This window comes from Doryrhamphus excisus, linkage group LG19, assembly GCF_037039965.1.
Source record: "Doryrhamphus excisus strain RoL-2023G ecotype Guam linkage group LG19, RoL_Dexc_Guam_v1.1, whole genome shotgun sequence".
Classification (NCBI taxonomy): Eukaryota; Metazoa; Chordata; class Actinopteri; order Syngnathiformes; family Syngnathidae; genus Doryrhamphus; species Doryrhamphus excisus.
The window spans coordinates 9,131,700-9,146,193 of record NC_136375.1 but is presented as its reverse complement, the minus strand read 5'-3'; the positions used below and the strand labels follow the sequence as shown (position 1 = coordinate 9,146,193).

General features: G+C 40.5%; 2 protein-coding genes across 2 annotated transcripts; both read right to left on the bottom strand.

Annotated features, from left to right (window-relative positions):
- Window positions 1-8,962: 8,962 nt before the first annotated feature.
- Window positions 8,963-10,230, bottom strand: LOC131106942 (uncharacterized). Its single transcript, XM_058056504.2, has one exon. It carries the CDS (start codon window positions 10,194-10,196, stop codon window positions 9,201-9,203), a length of 996 nt encoding a protein of 331 aa, XP_057912487.2. The 5' UTR covers window positions 10,197-10,230; the 3' UTR covers window positions 8,963-9,200.
- Window positions 10,231-12,646: 2,416 nt separating this feature from the next.
- Window positions 12,647-13,813, bottom strand: LOC131106941 (uncharacterized). The gene has a single exon (XM_058056502.2). It carries the CDS (start codon window positions 13,753-13,755, stop codon window positions 12,757-12,759), a length of 999 nt encoding a protein of 332 aa, XP_057912485.2. The 5' UTR covers window positions 13,756-13,813; the 3' UTR covers window positions 12,647-12,756.
- Window positions 13,814-14,494: the final 681 nt, after the last annotated feature.

The following is a 14,494-nucleotide window of genomic DNA, read 5'->3' as shown; positions in this document are numbered from 1 at the left end:
ATAATGTGTGCATGAATAGCTTTGGCAGCCTGCCCCCAAGTGTAGCCTCCGTTTGGGATTTATTCTCTGCTGTAGGAAAAAAAAAAGAAGAAATAATCACCCTCATGTCGCTTTCCAGAAGAATAGGATGAGATAGCGTGTTCCAGGTTGTGTACTGAACGAGTGGTTAAAATGTACCCTGGAGCAGCTTTGATTCCATCAGCGAGAAAACTATTACCAGGACTAATCAAGCGCTTGTGTAATATAGGAAAAACAGGATTGAAAGCTAAACTCATGAGATACGTATGATGCGGCAATCGGAAAAACAAATACATGCGGAAAATGTACTTTTTATGACGCAATTACGCCTCCATCCTCAGAGTTTCTCCTGACTTCCCAGGAGGTGGAGCTGGGGAGGTGTTCAGGGTACATCCAACTGGGTAGGAGACCTGTGTGTAGACCCCAATGGTGTTGCTGTTGTCCAGTCTTGAGAAGATACAGGTTCTGTAAAAACTAACTTTAACACCGGTGTGCTCACTTTTTTTTATCACTGCTTTCAAAGTTGTTGTGGGGGAAAATAAAACGTTCAGCCAGAATCATAAAAATCCACAGAAATGTGTGTTTGTCAAAAACATGATGGATCCCCACTGTAAAGCTGCTTCGCTGTTTACTGCTAACAGATTAGCAACGTTATATATGACCTCATCAAGTCTTCTTTTAATGAAAAAGATATGAACCTGTGGGGGACAAAGTGGCATAAGCTTGGTTATCTTCACATTCGGGAGGCGAGTTACAGCCTCATTGTTTTTTGTTTTTTTTTTACCCAGGCTGTAATCAAAGGAGGAATGAGGGAGCCTTTTATGTGAAATAGAGAATTCAAACTCATCTTGATGAGATTTGCTCGCGTGTAAACGACCTCTCTGCTTGCATTGACATGCACCAAAGGGCCCGAGAAACTGCTGAATGATTCCTTATGCTTCGACGATCTTCTCTTTGTGGTAGTTTTGTTGTTTACTAAACTTATCTTTAAAATTAAAGCATCCCTTGTATTGGACCTAATGGAGTGGCCGGTGATTGTTTACATTTGTTCATAAAACGCTTACCCTTGCAGCCCAAGAAGCAATTGTGCAAATGCAAAAGTCCTTGAATAAATAAGATCTGCTGGCATCATGCACTCATGAATGCAGCTCAGGTTCCTTGTCACCACTAAATCACATTATTTAGCATAGTGCCAATCTTTGTATATGACTCCAGTTAGCGACAGAAGTATTTGGACAGTGCAGCAGGCCTTTAATTGTGGCCAGCGGAGGATCTGATCGGCTGTCCATCAAGACACTTGATCATGCTTGGACCAAATGAAGGTTGATACTGGTGCCGAGTCCAGTCCAAAAAACATCAGATGGCACCTGAGAGAGAAGGGTCTTTAAAATGTCTTCAAAATTGAGCATTTGGAATTTGCACAAGAGCAAAATGTAATCTTGATGGTCTTAATTCCACCTGAGGTGTTATCCACACGCCATCATGATCCGGGATGCCCGTATGGTATCATGTACCCAGAAAAAATTATTACGTTTGATTAATGTTCATGTTAAAGGTTAAATAACTGTCAATAGTTATCCTCCCTATCCTTGTGGAAGTGGTAAGTTTTTGGCTATTTAAGTTTAAAGGAAATAACTTGAAGGCTACCGTTTAGGTCGCTAGCTTTTGCGAGTTAGCATGTGTCTCAAGACCCTGCAGTTGCGCAATATGTTGTAAATAAAAAGCGTATAAATGTGACTATAGTCGTGTTTTGTCATGTCTACAGGGCTCTAATAATGTTTTGTTCATTTTAATCTGAAAAAAATAATTTGTCTACCCACCAACTATATGTGGTTTCTTAAGTTTTTATTATTTGCCGTTTTATTATTATTATTATATTTATTTATTTATTACCGATTGATTGATTGATTTTCTTTATTCTTGATTTGTTTATTTATTTTTCATCTTATTTTGTGTAAAAAAGTAAAAAGTAAGATATTTGAGAACAGTGGAATGTTTTATCAGAGCTTTTCTTGTAGAAAATTGGAACGAAAGCGAAGTTTTTAAAATTTTTTTGTTTTTAATAAATGCGTCATTTTTTTTTTTTTTGGAAAACCTCATGCGGCCCAGTCTCACCCAGACCCAAGCTCCAGTGGCCCCCAAGTAAATTGAGTTTGAGACCCCTGATCTAAATCCAATTGAGAACATTTGGGGATGGATTGCAGGGGACGTTTACATAAATAGACATCAGTTCCAGGCAGCGGATGTCCTCCATGAAGCCATCTTCAACACCTGGAGCAACATTCCCTCCCACCTCCTTGCTTGCACTAAATTAAAGGCATTTTTTATCCAATCCCATTCAACATATATGTAAATAAATGTGGATTCCTCGTGTGTTTGTCCCTGTTAATTGCTTCAAATGTCAGCCAAAGAAAATGTTAGCTAAGGTGCTTTTCCTTATCTGACAGCAGGAGTGAACACCTTGCACCTTCCTGCCAAGAAAGGAGTAAATTTACTCTTTGAGGTCTGACAGCCTAATGAATCATTGAAAGCAGAGGCTTGTTTTAAAGCCACCTCGCTTTTATTCCAAAATCAATCCATCCATTGCTCGACTTTGTTCGCAAATGAATTTCATTGGTGGGATCCAAAGATCAGCTGGCACATAAAAGAAGGAAACGGCTCTCTTGTGCATCACAGCTCGCATACTGAACAGGAAATCACGCAACGGTGTCCTAAAATGAAAACGTTATTTCTTTCTTCTTGCTTTATGAGGACATCATCCATGTTTCAGCTGATATGTGTGTGTGGATGTCTCATTAAGGAAAACTGGCCTTGGAGACCAAAAGGGGGGCCAAAGAGAGACACCAGTGTGTCATCGAAGTGGAAAACGCCCTTGTTCAATAGCACCAACCATCACAATTAATTGAAAGCAGCATCTCTTAAATTAAAAACAATACTCAGCGAGGGCTTCATTAGACTTACTGTACCGCCCTCCCCTGGGATGGACTATTGATCTGTGTAGTGCAATTATTCTAAGAAGCTTTGTTTTCAAAGAAAATGAATAGAGCAACATGGCTTTGCATTATTGTTATGAACCATCGAAGTGACTAACTGAAAGTGGCGTCCTGCGCTAGCTAATTATTTGGATCAGGGAAACGGCAAACATTTGGAAACAGATGTCGATTTGTGACACTAGAAGTAGTAGTTGAGATTATTCTGGGTTTAGAGGACTAGGTTCAGAAGAAAGACTGGTTAGAACAATGATTACAATTACGTCTAGGGTTTTGGTTTGAATTAGGGTTGGTTTTAGGATTGGGTTTGATGTTTGGTATCGGGTTGAGGCTATTTTTAGGGGGTTAGGGTTTGTTTTGAGTGAGGATTAGGTTTTTGATTTAGTTCAGTTAGGGTTTTAGGGGAATGGTTTTGGTTTGAGTTTTATGGTTTAGGTTAAGATTTTGGTTTTAGAGTTGATGTTGTAGGTGTTAGAGTTAGATCTCGGAGTAGGGTCTTATTTTCAGTTCGGATTTCAATTAGAGTTTAGGTTTACATTTAAAGTTAAGTCTAGGATTCGAGTTAGTAACCACAAGCTTAGACCAAACTTCAAATAAATTCCTAAACTCGAATGCCAAACAAAACCCAAAACTTAACCCATGTCCTAACAAATAGACCTAACCCTAACGCAACCTTACCCTAATTTGGACTTTAGGGTGAGGTTTCATTTAGACTAAGTTCCATGATCAGGTATTGGTGTTGGGTTAAGGTGACATTTAGGCTTATGTTTCAGTTTGGTTAGAGCTCCAGTCAGGGCCAGAACAAAATCTAGGTTTAGGGTTTGGTTTGGAGTGAGGTTTGGAGTTACAGTAAAGGTTTCACTTAGGATGAGGGCCAACTTGTGCTTGGATTTACCCAACCCTTCCAACTACAGCCAACCTGAACTGATGTATGTGTGTGTGTGTGTGTGTGTGTGTCCATGGTAAAGAAGTGCATGGTCTGCATGTTAAGAGGTTTAAGACCAAGCCCCATGTCAGCATTGAAGAAATACCGTGTCCTGAACCAGGTCTTTCAAGCCACATGTCAAATAAAACGGATCAATATGCTGTTCAATGAATGCCCATACTTCTTCGGACCCTTTATCTCAGTCTGCCTCAGAAACATTGACACATGAGCTTCCTCTGTTGCCTTGACCTTCTTCCTGCGGCCTGGGAGCCAGTATAGCACGCTGCGGCATCAAAAAGCACAGCAGGCCAACAACAGGTGAAAGGTCTTTTATAGACGCTGCATAAAGCCCCTGCCCCTGCCGGATGATAATCCCTATCCCATCAGAGTGAAACAATCGTTAGCGGACCTAAATAACTTGTGGCACGGGATGTGAGGAGCCATGGAGGAGATTTAGATGTCAGTTGCCGATGAAATGCTGCGTGCTGACCTTTTTTTTAATGCTTGGGGGGTAATTAAAGTCTGTCAGGGCAGGTTGTCCCCGGTGTGGGTCTATGTGAATGATCACTCGGCTTGGAGAAATCAATGTCCAAAGACAGAATAAGTCAACATCGGTCACACAGGAACCTCCAAGATCCAGAATTGTATGCAACTTTTACAATGTTCATTAGTGTCAGTGAGGTGTCGCTGTAATGAACTTGTGCTTTATTTCTTACGTCGAAGTCCTGACAGCACAAGGTGAGCTAGGTTGGAAAATTCATGAAAACTTTAGAGCGGTATATCATTATGTAGGAACAAAGGGATTAAAAGGGCTCTGACGGCAATGACTGGTTCATTTATTCAACATTACAGTGGAACATGTAATGTTCCGTATGATTCGTTTTTTGCACCGGTTTTTGTTCCTTGTGTCAGTTATCATACAACATTGCGCAGAAAAACTAGTCCACTTTTCCTGTACTGTATGAAAAAAAATACAAAACTGTGGTGAGACCAGCCATGTTGTTTGGTCTAGACAGTGCCACTGAGGAAAACACAGGAAGCAGAGATGAGGATGCTGAGGTTCTCATTGGGAGTGACCAGGATGGATAGGATCAGGAACAAGTACATCAGAGGGACATTACATGTTAGAGGCCTTGGAGATAAAGTCAGTTATCGGCCAGACTGAGATGGTTGGGACATGTCCAGAGGAGAGATAGTGAATATATTGGTAGAAGGATGCTGCCAGGTAGGAGGCATAGAGGAAGACCAAAGAGGAGGTTTATGGATGTAGTGAAGGAGGACATGAGGGTAGTTGGTGCGGAAGACAGGGTTGGATGGAGGCGGTTTATTGTTGTGGCGACCCCTGAGGGGAAAAAGCCCAGACAAAAAGACGTATCATTTTGTGAATTCGAGCACCCAAACAAAGTATTTGTGACTCAGTTTTTTTTGAGTATAACTGCTAAAGGACCCACCACTTTCCTATTGTTTTCTGCATGTAAAACTATAATTATTGTCGATAGAAAATGTTTTTCTTCATATATTTGGGTGTCTGCAAAGGATAAATTGCTTCAGTTGTGGTTCAGTATGCATCAGTTTCCACTGTATGTTACTCCCCAAAATTTTTTACATCCACTTAAATTTGTTTTTGTTTTTGCAAAAAACTGGAAACTAAAAATTCATTCATTCATTCATTTTCTACCGCTTATCCTCACAAGGGTCGTGGGGGGTGCTGGAGCCTATCCCAGCTGTCTGTGGGCGAGAGGCAGAGTACACCCTGGACTGGTCGCCAGCCAATCACAGGGCACATATAGACAAACAACCATTCACACTCACATTCATACCTATGGACAATTTGGAGTCGCCAATTAACCTAGCATGTTTTTGGAATGTGGGAGGAAACCGGAGTACCCGGAGAAAACCCACACAGAGATGGCCGAGGGTGGAATTGAACCCTGGTCTCCTAGCTGTGAGGTCTTCGCACTAACCACTCGATCACCGTGCTGCCCGGAAACAAAAAATTAAGTCAATCAGGATTTTTGCCTGTCCAAATTTTCCGTCACATTGCCCTACCCGTTGTATTGCGGTTCAGTCTCCATCTTGGAGCCTTCCAGTTTCTCTCTTTGAGCCTTTTGACTGTCCGTATTGAGTCAATGAGAGTAAAATGTCTTCATTAAAGCTTTGTCCACGTGTCACACTCAGTCAAAGCAAAAAAAAAAACATGTATAGTTTTTAAACACATGCAGCATGCACCGGCGAACAGTAGCCTCCTAATGGCCTATTATTCCCTTGAGAGCCTTTATAATCATGCCGTTGTGGAAGCGACCTCGGTCCTCTGTGTCAGTAATGAGATAACAGCACTTTTTTTTTAAAGCCTCCCTTTAGTTTGTATTGTCAAGCATAGAGAGCCATGATTTATGAGCCAGCATGAATGCAACGCATGTAATGCGTTACAGTGATGGATGCACATAGAGGTTAATGCATGGGATGTTGTTGCTGTTTCCACACTCATCGCCTCCACTCCATGCTGCAAATGATTACAGCCACAGAGCGTGCTCCACAGCCCCTGAACACGCGCACAGGTTTGAGTCCCAATGTGTGGGAGGGTTGATCAAATATAAAAGGGACTCAGCGGGAACAAGCGTGCATGTTAATTGCGTCCATCGGTAGGCTGCCTCAGTGTGAAGCCTCTCCTGCACCTTCAGGTTACATTTTAATGAGCCCCTTTTCTCCTTTCAACCTGGATCGAACAGGAAAATTGTTGAAGGAAAAATCTAAGAAATGCTTCCTGATGCTTTTTAGAAGCAGTTGGCCGGTTTGGATAAATAGTAAGCGATGAGCATGTGTAACATTTTCTAACAGAAAATCCAAATATATATTTTTTTGGTCATTGTGTCAATATAAAAATATATAATGGCAAAATAATGGAATATTTAGAAAGCTCTTGTCATGGCCTTTAATATGAGGTATGACTTGGTATGGTTTAATGCAAGTAGATTTCTGACAACTTTTTCTTATAATGGTAATAATAAATAATTGAAAATATGCATTAATGTAAAATTCACAATAATAATGATAATAATTCAATAATAAAGAATGTCACTGTATTACAATGGTGTGTTATGGCCACATCAGGGAAAAAAATCTCAGATTCCGAGATTAAAGTCGTAAATTAATGAGAAAAAAGTCGTAAATTAATGGGAAAAAAGTTGTACATTAACAAGAATAAAGTTGTAAATTTTTGAGAAAAAAATGTGTAAATTTACGAGGGACTTTTGTGTAAGCAAGTGATTTTTCTCGTACATTTATGAATTTATTCTTCGATTTTTTTACGTGGCCCTGAGACTGCATAGCTCAGTATCCCTAATAAAAATATGTATATGTATATAGATATGTATACTATATAATATATGCGAAGGCTGCTGTTATTTTGTAAAAATATTTAATTCAGAAATCTTGTAAAAGAGGGAATTAGCGAGCATCTAAGATGTGTTATTTGAATTGAAAATAGTGGTGAGATGTTTATCGACAGGATTTGTACATTTTGAAACATTTTCATAACCTTTAGGACAAATTGTCTAAGCAAAACAATTTTCCAGCTGGCGAAAAACTTTACGTTTGACCTTTTCCCAACCTGGTGTCAGTCAGTCATCATCCACTGGCCAACGGTGCGGTAAAATGTCAGGAGGGAAGGCGGCGGCGTCAACACACTTCCTGCCCATTTAGTGCAAAAGCTGCCTGCTCATTTTTAGACAGAGAACAAGATGAAATGTATTGCCTGCCTTGCCACATGCAGCCTTTCTAGAGAAGGGGGTGCATGTTTGCTTTATGAACACCTCCCGCAAGCACCTTTTGCACTCACTGTACTCTGCATCAAATCATCAAACGCCCCCCACCCCCTGCTTTTTCACTGATGAATTTCATTTTCATAAGTGAGGAGGTTTTATGTACTTAAGATTTATGAATCGATCCTGTGATCAATTCTTGGGAGATGGTGGAAAGACGGGATTCATATTGTTAGAGAGCAGCAAAAAGAAAACAAAAAAAAAACCAACACACAGTCTTGAAGAGGTCAGCTGGAAGATACAGCCACTGCTCCAGCCCACACACACGCTCCCACACACTCATTAAAAACATCAGGACACACAATGCTGCAAGCAGGAGAAACTGGGAGGTGGTGATGTCTGATTTCCTTCAAGCCATCAAAAAAAATCAACTTTTTTTTTTCAATTTCTGACTGCATTTAGACAATTACTCCCATAGAAAAATAAATGAAACTGTCACCATCATATAGCATGTATTAAATGTACGGCAACAACTAGTCATATTACTTGTGATTATATACGTACATTGTGATCCTTTCAAGATAAAATATTTTGGGTTATTTCATAATCACATTAGGGCATATTGACAATATAGTTACATATCTGTAACATCCTCATCAAGACCTTTAATTTGACATATGACTTGATGTGCTTTGTTTACCTTTCACATTAGCCTGTTTTAAGATATACGCTAGTTATACCGAAAAAACCTCTACCTTCTGTGTCTTTCAAGTTTGCAGAAAAATTGAAGAAAAAAAATGGATAGTTTTTTTTACCACAAGTGGTCTTATTTATTAGGACCAAATGGGGGGGGGGGCTGACCTTTTGAGAATAAAGTCATACATTTACACAAATAAAACTTTTTGCACTTGTTTCCTGGAACATAAGGTATATTTTTTTCTTGTAAATTTGCAACTTTATTGTCGTAAATCTGTAACGTTATTCTCGGCATATCGGATTATTTTAATACTCCGTCGTAACAGGCATTGCCTGAGACAGACCGATGATTAAATATCAAGATATCACTCAATAAGGCTTATTGCCATTTTTTTACATAGTCGCCTTTTCACTGATCATTTTTCAGGTTATTACATCATCATATGATCATATATTGACGATGTAGTGAAAGATCTGAAAAGCCGTCGTCAAGACCTTTAATTTGAAATATGACTCAATATGGCTTGCTGTAATTTTTGACCTAGTCACTTTTGTTCTGATCATTTTTGTGGTTATTACGGAATTATATTACGTCATATGGACAATATAGTGATAGCTCTGGAAAGTCGGCGTCCAGACCTTTTTAATTTGATATTCATTTTGATATGACTCAATGTGGCTTGTTACAATTTTGTCACTTTTGTGTCAATATTTTTTGTGGTTATTACCTCATCATATGAGCACATATTGACAATATAGTGACGGATTACAAGAATATGTGTTTTGGCTTTTTTTGACCTAGTCCCAATATTACACATTTCTGGCAAGACTAAGTTCATTTTCCGTTAAGGACACCACCTGTCTGTTTTTAAGCATTTCGGGGCCAGTGCAAGTGACCTCATCCAAAAAGAAGACATTGTGAGGGTGGTCGTTGAGCCATCTCCACAGATACTCCATCTTCTCATCACAAAACCACGGGTTTCCCGTCAGAATCATCTGGAAAGTCGAGTTCTTGCCATCCAGCAGGTCTTGGGGTAGATTTTGAAGCCTGTTCTGGTTGAGAAGAAGCATCTGAAGGTGCTGCAGACCTGAGAGGAGGGTCGGCTGAAGCTCTGTGAGATGATTCTCTTGCAGGAACAGTCGTGAGAGCTTCCGAGTATTCTTAAAAAGCGATGGATTCAGGGTGCTTAGTTTGTTCCTCGCAAGGTTAAGAGTGTCCAAGTGGTGGAGGTTCTTCAATGTTCCTGCATGGAGCTCTATAAGGTTGTTGTGACTCAAGTCTAGATGTTGTAGGTGTTCCAGCTTGTGGAGAAAAGCAGACGGGATGTGGGATAAATGATTCCCTGATATGTCGAGCTGAATCAGGCTGCTGTTATCCATGAACCAGTCGGCATCGGCTTCTTCAAGGAGGTTGTTTTTAAGGAGGAGCTTGAGTAGTGACTTCTGCTTGAAGACTTTTGCAGGTAAACGTACAAGATGGTTACCCGTGAGATCCAAAGTGGTCAGCTGGGAAGCATTCCTCAGGAGATCCCAAGGAAGCTTCTCTAGTTTGTTGTGATATAGCTGGAGAGTCCTTAGAAGGGGCGCTGCCCTCAGATGAGCCGATTGGATGGTGCTGATCTGAGTGGACTGGATGGATAAGCGAGTGGTGTTTGGAGGTAAAGCGTCCACAGGAAAGTATGTCATGGAGGCGTCACTGCACTCCACTTCGGCACCCGAAGGTGAAAAGGAACAGGAACATAAGTGTGGGCAAGCATGGACGCCACATGTCGTCAAAGCACACATCAGAAGAAGCCTGAAGATCATCTTAACCAATGAAAAAACAAATATAAGAATTATTCAAATCTCAGTCAGCCATCGCTTATTTCTTACCTTAATGTCTGTTTTTTGACGAATGAGTCTGCGTTCCACGGGAGCAATGAGGACATGTGTCTGGACAAGATGTTGAAATAGACAAACAAAACTAAGCAAACATTTAAAAAGCTGTCGAAGGTCATCACATCTAAAGGCAGGATGTAGCCTGTTATTCTTACAGCTAGCTAGAGCAGGTAATACCATTAACATTGTGATACAAATGATGTTAAGAACGCATTTGGACTAATGCTTTTTATTAATAGATGTGATTCTTATTGTATGCTAATCAGAAAATGTATTCACGTTAACCAAAAAACCTGCTAACTGTGGCAGACGCTAACTAAAGCTTTATCCCTTTCTGGATGCCCTTCCTGACGAATACCAATGATGTTACTAGTGAAGAGTTGAACCCAGGGGGGTACTGTTTCATCCTTTTGTTTGTTTGTTTCTTTTGGCTTTTTCCTGATTTCGGAGTCGCCACAGCGGATCTTTTGATCCTTATACTGATTTTGGCTTGAGCACTCTATATTCCAGATGCCCTTCCTGACGAATACCAATGATGTTACTAGTGTAGAGTTGAACCCAGGGGGGTACTGTTTCATCCTAATGTTTTTGGTTTTTTTTTTACAATGCAAGTGTATTAATAACAGAACAATATGCGCTTCATATTGTACGCTAACCAGAAAATGTATGCAAGTTAACTGGAAAACCTGCTAACCATGGCAGACGCTAACTGGGGTGAATGGTACTGTTTCATCCTTTTGTTTTTTCTTCTTTTGGCTTTTTCCTGATTTCGGAGTCGCCATCTTTTGATCCACATACTGATTTTGGCTTGAGCACTCTATATTCCGGATGCCCTTCCTGACGAATACCAATGATGTTACTAGTGGAGATTCGAACCCAGGGGGGTACTGTTTCATCCTAATGTATTTTTTTTTACAATGCAAGTGTATTAATAACACGACAATATGCGCTTCATATTGTACGCTAACCAGAAAATGTATGCAAGTTAACTGAAAAACCTGCTAACCATGGCAGTGCTAACTGGGGTAAAACTAAAGAATGGTACTGTTTTATCCTTTTGTTTGTTTGTTTCTTTTGGCTTTTTCCCGATTTCGGAGTCTCCACAGTAGAGCTTTTGATCCACATACTGATTTTGGCTTGAGCACTTTATATTCCGGATGCCCTTCCTGACAAATACCAATGATGTTACTAGTGGAGATTCGAACCCAGGGGGGGTACTGTTTCATCCTAATGTTTTTTCTTACTATCCAAGTGTATTAATAACACGACAAGATGCGCTTCATTTTGTACGCTAACCAGAAAATGTATGCAAGTTAACTGAAAAACCTGCTAACCGTGGCAGACGCTAACTAGGGTAAAACTAAAGAATGGTACTGTTTTATCCTTTTGTTTGTTTGTTTCTTTTGGCTTTTTCCCGATTTCGGAGTCTCCACAGTAGAGCTTTTGATCCACATACTGATTTTGGCTTGAGCACTTTATATTCCGGATGCCCTTCCTGACAAATACCAATGATGTTACTAGTGGAGATTCGAACCCAGGGGGGGGTACTGTTTCATCCTAATGTTTTTTCTTACTATCCAAGTGTATTAATAACACGACAAGATGCGCTTCATTTTGTACGCTAACCAGAAAATGTATGCAAGTTAACTGAAAAACCTGCTAACCGTGGCAGACGCTAACTAGGGTAAAACTAAAGAATGGTACTGTTTTATCCTTTTGTTTGTTTGTTTCTTTTGGCTTTTTCCCGATTTCGGAGTCTCCACAGTAGAGCTTTTGATCCACATACTGATTTTGGCTTGAGCACTTTATATTCCGGATGCCCTTCCTGACAAATACCAATGATGTTACTAGTGGAGATTCGAACCCAGGGGGGGGTACTGTTTCATCCTAATGTTTTTTCTTACTATCCAAGTGTATTAATAACACGACAAGATGCGCTTCATTTTGTACGCTAACCAGAAAATGTATGCAAGTTAACTGAAAAACCTGCTAACCGTGGCAGATGCTAACTAGGGTAAAACTAAAGAATGGTACTGTTTCATCCTTTTGTTTGTTTGTTTCTTTTGGCTTTTTCCTGATTCCGGAGTCGCCACAGCAAATCTTTTGATCTTTTTGATCCACATACACTTGGCTTAAGCACTTTATATTCCAGATGCCTTTCCTGACGAATATCAATGATGTTACTAGTGGAGATTTGAACCCAGGCGGGTACTGTTTCATCCTTATGTTTTTTTGTACTATCCAGTACAGAGCAGTGATTTAACGGTGCAAATGTTTATTTTACAATTTAAAATCACAATTCCAGTCACTTCAAGGCGTTTATTCCTCAACATTTGTGTTAACTTGTATGATGATAAGAAAGCAGAACGGAAAATGTAGCTCTTTAACCACATGGTTGTTTATTAACAAGGATATTAGACAACACAAGAACAACAGAACCAATGTTGTAATAGCGGTAAAGCCCAAATGATGTAGCACGTTTTCATGACTAAGACTGAATGTTTAGATCACTTTCTGTTAGCGTCATCACAGCACGGGTCTTCAGAGACTGTGGACCAGAACATGTGATGGTCTCAGGAAGGAAGAGCTTCTTCTGGTACTTCTGGAGCCACCTGAAAAGGTACTCCATCTTACCGTCGCAAATCCAGGGGTTGGCGGTCAAGTCCAGTCCTTCGTCATCTAGAGACGTAAGGTGGTCCAGCAGTCCTGTGGGGATGCTGCTCAGCTTGTTGTCATCCAGGCTGAGATGTTGGAGCTGAGTGAGCTCTTGGAATATGTTCTCAGGGAGGTGAGAGAGCTGGTTCCTGGAAAGGAACAAGTAGGTGAGGTTACGGGTGCTACCAAGTAGAGAAGCATCCAGAGCGTCCAGCTTGTTGTTGCGTAGATTCAGGCGATCAAGCTTGGTGAGCTGATCCAAAGAATTTGCTGAAATCTTCTCCAGGAGGTTGTTGGAGAGATCGAGGTTCTCCAAATGTGGCATCTTCTGGAGGAAATCAGCTGGGATTTTAGTCAAGCGATTCCCAGACAAGTCCAGCCAAGTCAGGTTGCAGTTGTCCGGAAGCCACCTTGCGTCCACTACCTCCATTAGGTTGTTCTTGAGCACCAAGCTAGTAAGAGGAGCATGGCTGAAGACATCTGCAGGTAGGTGGGTCAATTTGTTGCCTGTGAGGTCCAAAGTGACAAGGTGAGGAACGGCCCTGAGGAGATGCGAGGAGAGGTTCCTCAGGCGGTTGCTGAACAAATGGAGCTCCTTCAGGTGGGGCGTGGCTTGGAGATCCTGCTCGGTGATGGACGTGATGTTGGTGAACTGAATGGTGAGGGTGCTGGTGTTCCTGGGGAGGCCCTCGGAGGGGAACGCCGTCAGAGGAATGTTATTGCAGACCACCTCAGCTCTTCTCGGGTAGCATTTGCAAAGCGGCGGGCATGCTAAAGAAAAATGGCTGACGTAGCCTAAGAGGAAGAAGACTGCTGTAGCACACGCCTTCATTACTAAGAGAAGAGGAGCTGATGCTTGAAGCTGGTGTGTGTCAGCCAGGCTGCAGATGACTGAGTGATCGGGAGTGATATCCCAAAGTAATCATTACTTACTATGCAAACATGCTACTCTTACCAACACAGTCAAGGACACACAAAACCACCATGTGACTTCATGTCAACACTGGAGGAACTTTCTGACCAATTGAAGATCAATACTATCATGTGTCAGGACCGTCAAACAAAGTGGAATGAGCGCTGTTTGGTGGTAGACTATGGTCTATTATTAGTCAAAACATATTGAAATCCAGGTGATATGCAGTATTCTGGCCACTAGGCGGCAGTAATGACACAAAACTCTTAGACATTACCTTCCATTACAATACCTTAACACTGCATGAAGTCAGCCATGCCATGTTTGACATGATAGAGTAGAAAAAAAGTTCTCCCATTCCGTGTGGAAGTGGTACTTTTTTTTTCTTCTTGCATAATTCTTCTGCATAATTACATTTTGTAGATTCTCCCTCATACTAGTATGACTTTGTTCCTATAATATTTTTATTATTATATTTTATTATTATTGTTTAACATTATTATTTAATATTTTTATTATTTACATAATAATTTTCCTCTAATATTCCAAAAATGTTTGGTTTATTAGTAATATAACGATGTCATGAAATTACATTTGTTAAATTCCTCATTATATGGAAAGTTTATCCTCGTAAAATTGGGACTTTTTTTCTCTAGAA